At 37.3% G+C, this 10,794-nt stretch overlaps 1 protein-coding gene across 2 annotated transcripts; it reads right to left on the bottom strand.

Annotated features, from left to right (window-relative positions):
• Positions 1-6: 6 nt before the first annotated feature.
• On the bottom strand, positions 7-10,044 carry si:dkey-183j2.10 (probable glutamate receptor). Of its 2 annotated transcripts, XM_052102077.1 has the most exons (11): positions 9,958-10,017; positions 9,765-9,806; positions 9,548-9,629; positions 7,573-7,604; positions 7,289-7,468; positions 6,888-7,114; positions 6,651-6,748; positions 3,503-3,720; positions 3,177-3,396; positions 2,431-2,675; positions 7-830 (listed from the first exon to the last, which is right to left on the bottom strand). In XM_052102077.1, the coding sequence occupies exons 1-11, from the start codon at positions 9,958-9,960 to the stop codon at positions 732-734; spliced, it is 1,446 nt and encodes a 481-aa protein (XP_051958037.1). In that variant the 5' UTR covers positions 9,961-10,017; the 3' UTR covers positions 7-731. The 2 variants fall into 2 exon arrangements, with proteins under 2 accessions (XP_051958037.1, XP_051958038.1); XM_052102078.1 differs by lacking the exon at positions 9,765-9,806 and having other exon boundaries at positions 9,958-10,044.
• Positions 10,045-10,794: the final 750 nt, after the last annotated feature.

Genomic DNA, 10,794 nt, shown 5'->3' on the forward strand with positions numbered 1-10,794 from the left:
ACTCACACTTTTGGGGTTAGATCAAGTTTATTAATTTATTTAATTACATTTAAACATGGTGCCACTACCAATGCCTCTTTTGTGATTAAGAGTAAGAGGTGACAATGTTTTCTATATTATATGAGCTTTTGTTTTGTAAGTTTACAATGTTTCATTCTTAAATCCTTGTCAGAGAAGGTGCATTTTTCCCATTATGCTTGGTTTACAATAACAAATCTGCAAAATGCTGCTTGTCTCTTACTTTTATAGGCTTTTTCTTGTATTTCTGTATTAAATACAAATATTTCACATGGTGTACAGAATTTGTTAATGAACAAAGTCTTATTGAACTCCTTTTCAGCTTTCTTCCTTATCATATTACATACAGTCTATATAAAAATTATGTTTCAGATGAAATTTCTAATAATCATCTAACACCAACAACTGTAAAACAAAATCATGAGATTTTACTGCCAGTTTGAGATTAAAAGGCACTTCATCTAACATCTTCACTGAACCAACAGGTAGCTTGATTTGACTGTAAAAATGTTACAATTTTATAGAAATCTGCAGTTCAGAACACTAATATAAATCAGTTAAAAAGTTAATAAACATAGTTTCCTATAATGTAAGAGATGGTAATATCTAACAACAGATAATCCAGAAAGTCATGAATAGATCTATCAGAATTTAAGAAACAGTAAAGACATTCTGTTACGTAAGACTCGGATTATATCAGTGTTGGAAAACCTTTATGCCTTGTTTATGTCTGAGGTTTCCTGGACTTTCTTTGTGTTGCTCATTCTCAAACGCTGGCTCAGCTCCTGAGTCAAAACTGCGCAGCAGGATTTCTGTATGGAAGAGAGCAGGTTTATTTTCACTGAATGCATTAATATTTCTGACACGTAAAAACCTCTTATCAAAATAGGTACTGGCTGTTGTTCAATTGAAATCTACCAAGTGATTACACATCACCATCACAAGTCAAACAACAACACAACTGTAAAAACTAGAAATTCATGAACTTCTTGGTGAGGTAGTTCATTCAGATGTTAGATGGGTGTGTGTAAAAACTTCACTATAATTAGGGGACGATTCTGTCCACAAAAGTGAGGTCAATCTGGGAACATTCGGGAACATCATCGAGTTGAGAATTTATAAAAAAAAATGAAGCAAATACTGTATGGCTTCAGAAAACTTGAAATATAGTGCATGGGTGATTTTATAGTGCTTTTATCTGACTTGAGGGTTTGTGATTAGATATTTTAGATTTTTTGGTGAGCTTTCCTTTCATCATTGCTCTGATAAAAGTATCACTTTTAATTTATTCCAGTTTTGAAATTAATAATAAAAACATATAATTAAATGCTTTATTTTTGCAACACAAAAAGCAGAAAAATATAGGCCAAGTGACAGTTCATTCTGATATTTAAGTATTTAAGTTTGTAACATTCCATTATTCAGCAAAACAGAGAAAACTGAAAGAATTCGTGCAGTTTTCAATATATTCTTTATTTTATTTATTTAATTTTTTTTTTTACATTTTTAATTGTATTTGTTTGAAACACTTAAGAACAACTATTTATTTATCAGAAAGAGTGGTATGAAGTTGAATGGAAATGCTTGGAAATGTTTTTAAATAGTTTTTATGTTATTGACTTTTTCTTTTTTTTATCGGGGGGTTTTTAGTTTCAAAGGGTATTTCAAAATTGAGAACTACTGGGTTACGGTGTGACCGGCTATTTTAAATAGATCAATATAAACATTGAAACCACTTTTTTCAAAAAAATAACCACTAGATGGTGCCATAAACATGTGCAACTTACATACCATAGGTTGTTTGGCTTGTCAGCTTAAACAGAGAGTGAAATTGGAGCCATCAAATGTTGTGGATCATATTTGGTACACACAGTGTTATAGGGTAAAAATACCTACAGTAAAATGTATTTCATTTGTAACATATTGTTCTGAAAAAACTTTTTACTATTCATTCTCCTCACGGTCCACTATGTGGTGATATGCACGAAGACTGCGAATCGCCAAAAACAAAAGAAGAATGTGAAAGTTGGAGATTTATAGTAAAAGAGGACTTAATTATTGATCTGTTTCTCACCCACACCTATCATATCGCTTCTGAAGACATGGATTTAACCAGTGGAGGTGTATGGATTACTTGTATGCTGCCTTTATATGCTTTTTGGAACTTCAAAGTTCAAGCCACAATTCACTTGCATTGTATGGACCACCAGAGCTAAGATTTTCTTCTAAAAGTTTGTGTTCAGCAGAAGAAAAAGTAAAGAAAAAGAGAGAATTTTCATTTTTGGGTGAACTATCCCTTTACGGTTTAGCCTATAATAATAATAATTATAATTAGATTTATATAAAACTAATACAAGTCTATGCTATGTGTGTGCTTGTGTGTATGTTTGCGTGTATATTGGCACTTCTTGCCTTCTGCTCTCCTGCGGTACTGCGAGACTTCGAGATGAGCTCAAACAAGGAGAGAAGAACTCCAATCCCAAGGCCTACAGCCAGAACCAGGAAGATGCCCTTCATGCTATGGGCCCTCAGAGACGAGGCTTTGGCACTGTCCAAGATACAGCTACTGGCCCACCACTTAGTGCGCAGATAGGCCAGCTCCCCCGCCTCGTTCAGCTGCAGGATCGCCACACTCAGGTTCTTCAGCATGGGAGATCCTGTTCCAAGAAAAGACTGTGCATCAAATCCATTCACTGCAGACTAAACCGGTGCATAACACATAAATGTGGAAACATTAAGATGTGTTGTGCTGTCTTTAAAGGAATAGTTCACCTAAAAAAATCTGTCATTGTTTAATCACCCTAATCACTTCCTCTCTTCCATGGAACACAACAAGACATATTTTGAAGAATGTTCACACTGCTCACTTTGTCAAGACATTGTGCCAGATTTGACATCAACGATGCAAAATGTCATTGGTTCTCACGTGTCTCATATCCAATTATAACACAAACATTTTCAATACATGAAGGTGTGATTCAAATTAGAATTTTCAGTGAATAACTACTTTTTTATTTTTGTCTTTTCCTCACAAAAAGCTAGCATAAAGCTCCATAAGATATGTATTACATTTTGTTTGTCTTTTGTGGAAAAATTTGTGGTCACTGTATGCTTCAACTGAATGGAAAAGACTGGCGTAAAAAAGGAGTACGTCTCACCAAGAGGAGCTACGATGCTGTAACCTCTCATCCCAATGACCTCATGTGCACGGGCCAAATCACAATGGCGTGCCACAGCCAAGTCCAGGGACACAGATTCTCCAATGAAAGCATAATTTCCTTCCTTTGCTCTCTGGACGCCCTCATCCATTGAGGACACAAAACTTTTCCTCCGCTCCATGTGCTCATAGATGCGACGGTAAGATGGGTTATTGGAGTTCTGTACAAGAAGCCAACATTTTAGGAATTATTTTCTGTAAAATCTGTTGAGAATTAATTTGACTGATAAGAGACATGTGCATCCTGGATATAACATGTGATCAGACCTTAAAGAAGGCAAGGGTGGAGGAGCCTGCAAGCGTTCCATATTCGATCACTTCCTGATTGGCCAAGTCCTCAAAGCCTTTTATCATGAGCTGTGCAGAATCAGATCCCCGAGAGGAACTGAGGCTGGAGAAATAACACGCCAGCAATACGACTGCAAACAGCCACCAGGTACAACTGATAACCCGTCCTGACACAGCTTTAGGGTGAGGGCCTGCACCTGCAGTAAGCAAAAGAGATGAGAGGAAAATAAGTCACGCTGTGTGACACCAGGCATGCTTCCAGCTACAAGCAATTTGTCGACACTAAATGCAAAGTGTGTAATTGTTGGGTGTAATCTGATTACAAAGTAATTAGTTACTGTATTCAAATTTCTTTCAACCAAAAACGTAATGTAACACATTGCAATTTAAATTATTGCAATCAGACTACCATTACTGAATTTCAATCCAGTTGAATTACTTTTAAGTACATTACTTGGGTTACACAATAATATTGTTTATGTAGAATACATTTTAAACATCAATTATGTTCATATGTACGTCTGTTTATGTTTCAGTGACAGTTGAAGGGACTACGACAATAAACAGAGATTATTTTGACTGCATTGAGCACAACAACGAAAAGCTTTTCTGTGAAAATTGTTATGAAATTCATTTAAAAGTAAATTAGTTGTAATTTCATTACTTTTCCTATGAAGTAATCCATAAGTACTTATTGCAATTCAAAGTCTGATTACAATTTTACTAAATAAATTATTAATTTGTAAGGGATTACTATTTTTGAGTAAATGTATCCAACACTGCTACAAACATCACCAAATGTAATTGCAAAAATTATAACAGTTATTAACTACACAAGTAACGTTTATCAAGACAATCTTTAATGTTGGCTTGACAAAGCCTTGACTAAAAGTTTAAATTAGTTTTAAAAGACTGAAGATGGCTATACAGACATTAAAGTAAGAAAACAGCTACAGGTAAAAGAGCCTGTCAAACACCTCGAGCATGTACATTAGTTAATACAAAAATTGAGTATTTTTAATGCTGATTTGAAATATGATCTTTGTTGGTAATCTTATCAAACTGTTTTTGAGATTTTGGTGTTTCCCCATTCAAGTAGATAGGAGCTGCACTTTTTTCACTGGAAATAGCTTCCAAAGTATTCCAAAGATGGCCGACAGTGGACTGACTTGCTAGTAAGACTTTGATAAAGTACATCAAAGGCCTTCTGTGTGTTTGTTTACATTTGAATTTTTTGACAGTTGGAGTTTGAATTAACAAGCATTTCATTGGCCCATTTGAACATTCCATCAACGTAAGTCAATAGGATTTTTCCGATTTTTGACCATCCGCTGTGTGAAAACTATAGCTGTGTCTCGTTTCTAAGGCTGCGTGCTAGCTAGTACGCATGTGAAAACTGTAATATACCGAGCGTCCTCCTTTAAACAAACCTCATTTAAACAAGATGGCCTTCGTAAGACAAACGGAAACAGAACTTATCATGGTTGCTATGACAGCACACCACTCTTTAACAAGCACCAGCGCTTTGATTGAGAAGGGAACAAAGTCCCTTTGGAGGGGACTGTATGAGGTAAATTTTAGGTGAGGTATTCATAGATTTTACAGGTGTACTCGCTTCGAAGACTGCATTCCGAGTGTCCCACATGCTTTACTGAAACGAGACAGCCTCAATGATATATGCGGCCAACAAATGCGACCACCGGAGGACGCAGCCTTTGAAAGGAGACAAGGCTTTGAAAAGTCTGATCAGTTAGAAAGGACATAGCACACTATTCCAGAACAGTCTGAAGGTCTGTACCATTTACATTTACATTTATGCATTTGGCAGACGCTTTTATCCAAAGCGACTTACAGAGCACTTATTACAGGGACAATCCCCCCAGAGCAACCTGGAGTTAAGTGCCTTGCTCAAGGACACAATAGTGGTGTCTGTGGGGATCGAACCAACAACCTTCTGCTTAACAGTTTAGTGCTTTAGACCACTACACCACCACTGTACCAAGTTTGGTGGATGTAGCTTAAAAAGATCTAGGAGGAGTTAGTGTTAGAAACGTTGGTCTCCATTTAGGGATTTTGAAAAAACCCTAAACCAAGTTTGTAGAATAACAGTATGTTGGCTTCCTCAAGCCAACAGAAATAGGTTTCTCAAATACACCCTCTGTCTTCCATTGGTCGGATTCACAAATAGTCCCGCCCCAAACTCATGTCATTGGTTGAGCTTATGTTTTTGTGTCAGGCCAGTTGGGATGCTCAAAAAAAAAAAAAGAGCATATCCACATTAATCTGTGATAAGAAAAAAGTATTTTAACATAAAAAAATTCCACACTTCACTTTTAATGTACAGTTATGAGTAGCAGGATTTTGGACCAATGAGATTTCACGATTGGCAGAGCTACCCATTGTGACGCAGCAGAAATAAAAAGCAAGCGATCCATAGAAAAATAAATAATCTGTCCTTTTGCTCATCGTGGCTGATAAAAGCAAAAACACAGTTTTACATGGTAGAGACATTTAAGGGGCTTCCACATGACTCACATTTGCGTTCCCAAATACACTGAGTGCGTTCCATTCAGAAGTGATTATCCTTAGTGGTGCTCAAAAATAATGGTCATTCAGAACTAACTTTTAAAGTCATTTTAATTGGACATTACAGCATGGCTGTCATGAATGTTCTCCCTTCAAAGTGCCCTCTGAAGGTATCATTTATGCCATTTAGAACGCAGGGATTGAGTTCCATGAAGTGAAGTGTTAACCCCCGGCCTTGGTTTGCACTTCCCTCAAGCACTGTAACATGGTGCTCACAGTTCAAACAACTTTTACCCCCGTTTTGCCATACTGTTTGACCTTTCGAAGTGTCAGCCAATTATTAGAACTGGACAATTCCGATAAAGTTTCATTAAGTAGGAAATGTCAGCGCTAAAATCAAAACAAGATGTTCTGCAGCGTTTTAGTGTGGAGATCAAAGAGGCACCTGACTTTGACGTCCCGACACAAGTCTAGCTATAATCCACTTCTTACCTACAAGAAAGTAACCCAAATGAAAAAATGTTGAACTTCTATTACACTAATGGAACTTTATAAAGGTGTTTGTTTGTCAATATTTGTAGCAGGACATTTGGATGATTACCTTGCAGGCTTAGGGCTCCTGCAGTGTACCACAAGCTGTGCAGAAGTGTTAAGTGATTGGTCTCAGTCTCAGGCTGGCTCCATTCGCATGGACTCAACCTTGATACAAAGAGACAAATGTAGAGTTCAGTTTCAGTTCAGATAAGTTCATATATTGTACTATGTTGTACTGTTGAACAATGTTCGTTCAACTGAAAATTAGTGCACCAGTTTTACAATAGGTCTTTGATGTTCTGACCTTCCCACAATGCAGATACAGACTGCAGTCACAAAGTATGCAATCAGGATGCCGAACCAGGTCTCGCCAGAGAAAGGGGAGAGAAAGTCAAAAAACCCAGCCTCTTCAGAAACTTTTTCTTTGCGGATGAGGATGCTGATTCCAGTCTGCATGTACGGTTTTGACATTCCCACAGCCTTCTCACGGGCAGCAGTGAGAGTAAGAGGAGCTACGGCCAGATCAGCTTCCTGTGGACAGAGAACGAAAAGGAGGATTAATTCCATTTAAAGTACTTTTTATAACCATGCTCATATAACATTTACATGCAGAAGCACAATATGCATTATTTTGTATTAAAACACAGCTCGTGAATGTGTATTATCCCTTTCTATTTTTCTGTAAATGTAAAATGCATCACGTACCCCTCTAACAACCTCTCCAATCATTCCGTTCCAGTTTCCGCTTTCATCCTGCCGGCCATATGACCCATCCTTCACCAGGTTAACTTTGTATTTAAACCCCAGTTTCTTAGATAGCTCAGAGAGTAGATCCATGCAGTAGCCCTCTAACTGGGAGCCCTTGCTCATTGTGTATGGGTCTTGCTGAAATTAAAAAAGTTGGCATTTTCAGAAATCATCATGTAAGAGTGTTTATTATAGTAATGATAGAATATAACATCATGTTTCTGAGTTTGTGAATGATTTACCTTTATGGTGGTGATTATTAATTCTTGCCTTGCTGCAAAAAAATGTAAAATAAAAAATAAAGGTAAATTCATGTTCAAACTGCAATTGAGCACAAATAATGAATTTCTTGCTTTAAATAAATCCTGATAAACCCTTCAGCCTTCAGCACCTACGCGCTTATATGTATCTTTCTTTTCCGGGATAACAGACCGAAAATATTGATGACTCATTGATGCACTGAGGGGTGTAAAACATTATTGACCAATAAAATTCTCCCAAGAAAAAGAATGTCCCTCCCCCTAATACCGCCTGCTTTCGACTAGCAATACAATTAGTAATGGTTCATGGCTGTGATGTCAACTACGTTAATTAGGTTATTGGATAGAGGTAGACCGATATATCAGTTTTACTGATTAATTTGTGCCGATAGTTGCTCTTTTGAACTATTGGATATCAGCAAAAATCAATGTCGATTTTTGACGACAATCGGCTGATTAATCGGATATTAGCCTTTCACTCCAACTTAGTTATCAATATTGACAAAATCCACTATTGGTCGACTTCTAGTATTGGCTTTTTTTTTTAAAGAAATTTGTCCTTTGATATGTCCTGCCCCAACGTTTAATTTCGACAAAGGAAAGAAAACTGCACTTGTCAAGGCTCTTCATGGGATCTTTAAGTTTTAGTGAAGACTCTGTGAGGGGTTAAAAGCATTTCAGACAAAACACAAAGTTGAAAGAAATTGGAATGGTTTAATGTCAGTAAACAAAACAGGATCCTACTGAGCATTCACATAATAAAAACCTTAGATCTCTTAAAAAGTGCATTTGTCCAGCAATGACCTCAAGTTGACATAGCAAGTCATGGCCAAGATTTCAGTAACTCTATTGTTCTGCCAAATCAGTTCTATTGCTATCACTGGCTGGAAGTCTCTTCACTTCCTTTCACATTTGTGTCACAAATAGCCCCATCCCAAATTAGCCCGAGTCATTTAGAGAACCTTTTGTTTATCAGACATCTTTAACAAAAAACTAAAAAAAACTCCATCCTCGCTCTGCCTGAGAGGCTCTGGGAGATAATGATGAGTGAATAGGATGGCGGCATTTGATGCATTATTGGGCGGGTTCTGGGTTTCCGGAACCCGCAAAGTTTGGCTGTGTTTTTCACCATTCTCAGAAGTGCAAGACAACTATTCTGTCTATTTGCAGGGCAGAGCTGTGACTAATTGGAGTTAGTGTTGTTTTGCACTTGATCGTGAAGGCCTGGTAAGGGCAGTCAAAGAGTATCTAAAGCTTGACTTTAGGCTAAGCCCAGGACTCCATCAACTCCATAGTGATGTTGACACTCATCAGCTCCTCTTATTGAATTTATGACAGACACAGAGGCTCCTCGAAGTGCTGTCATATCTTGGCTTGTCTTAAACACTGTTCTGCTTGTTCGAGGCTTTGAATTGATTTATAACCATTTTTGTGAATGTTTCAGCTGGCTGGCTTCCTCTCTATCAGACGTGTGCCAAGCAGGATATGGTCACCATCTTTGATGGTGTGCCCAGCTTACTGTTCAGCCATTTATCTGACAGGCCTGTGAAATTCAAGAACTTCACACAGAGAAGACAAGATGAGCTGGCACAGATTTGATCATAGCTGCTGTTTCTGAAACTACACAAGATTGTGAAAAAGTAACCAATTCCCCAGATGTATTCTTTTCGGCAAGAGAAGCAATTATGAGATGGGATAGTAGAAACAATTTTATGTGCTGATTGATAGGATTTACGCGTACTCACCTGAGTACAATTTAATATGAAGCAAAACAAAGCACAGAAAGTTAAAAGCACAAAAATGTTTTTCACATCACATATCCATATATCTTCGGCCTGAGACAGCTGGGATAGGCTCCAGCACTACCCGCGAACCCTACATAGGACAAGTGGCTACAGAAGATGAATGGATGGATGGATATCCATATATATCAATAATCAAACTTTGGTGGCAATACCTGCTATGCAGATCTCTGAACCCAGCAGCACGACTATGCATAAAGAGAGCCCCACAAAACCCAACATGTTGTTAATTTTGACCTGCAAGCCAAACAGAAAATCTTATTTAATTCATAAAATTGATGCTGACCAAAAATATAAATACTCAATACTTAATAGACTAAATATAAAACATTTATAAACATTTATCCGATTGGAAGACTTCTTTCTGCCCACATTTATATTGTTGAGATCAATGACATTAATCGTCTTCACAATCTATGAAAAACAAAACAAACAAATTTTTTATTTTTACTATGACAGCCAAAGCATTCCAGAGCCTCCAACATAGTTCAAATTAAAAGCTATAAATCAAATTAATTTATGAGCAACTATAAATCTAACATCACCCCTCCTGTCTCATACTTACCATGATGTCTGCAGTGAAATTCCACTGTACTGGGACTGCACTGGCTGACACAGAGCACCACAGTGGTGTGGTTTATATTGAATTAGAGGGTTCCCACTAAAGACTTGGGGTAAGCCAATGAGTTTCAGGGGGTGGGGAAAGTAATCCAAACACTCATAATGAAAAGTGGGTTGATAGAATATTCTGGAGATGGGTTGAAGGAAACCATTATAGATCTGACATGCTCCAAGAATACAGTTGAAGTAAGAAGTTTACATACACTTATGTTGAAGTCATTAAAACTCATTTTTAACAACTCAACAGATTTCATACTAGCAAACTATAGATTTGGCAAGTCATTTAAGACATCTACTTTGTGCCAACATGAGTAATTTTTCCAACGATTGTTTACAGACAGATAGTTTCGCTTTTAATTGACTATATCACAATTACAGTGGGTCAGAAGTTTACATACACTAAATTAACTGGGCCTAAAGCAGCTTGGAAAATTTCATAAAATTATGTCAAGCCTTTAGGAAATTAGTCAATTAGCTTCTGATAGGCTAAATGGCTAAGTGGAGGTGTACCTGTGGATGTATTTTAAGGCCTACCATCAAACTCAGTGACTCTTTGCTTGACATCATGGGAAAATCAAAAGACATCAGCCAAGACCTCAGAAAAAAAAAATGTGGACCTCCACAAATCTGGTTCATCCTTGGGAGCAATTTCCAAATGCCTGAAGGTACCACGTTCATTTGTACAAACAATAGTATAAACACCATTGGACCATGCAGCCATCCTACCGCTCAGGAAGGAGATTAATATTGTCTCCTAGTGATTAATGTATTTTGGTGCAAA

Source organism: Xyrauchen texanus, chromosome 32 (assembly GCF_025860055.1).
Source record: "Xyrauchen texanus isolate HMW12.3.18 chromosome 32, RBS_HiC_50CHRs, whole genome shotgun sequence".
NCBI lineage: Eukaryota > Metazoa > Chordata > Actinopteri > Cypriniformes > Catostomidae > Xyrauchen > Xyrauchen texanus.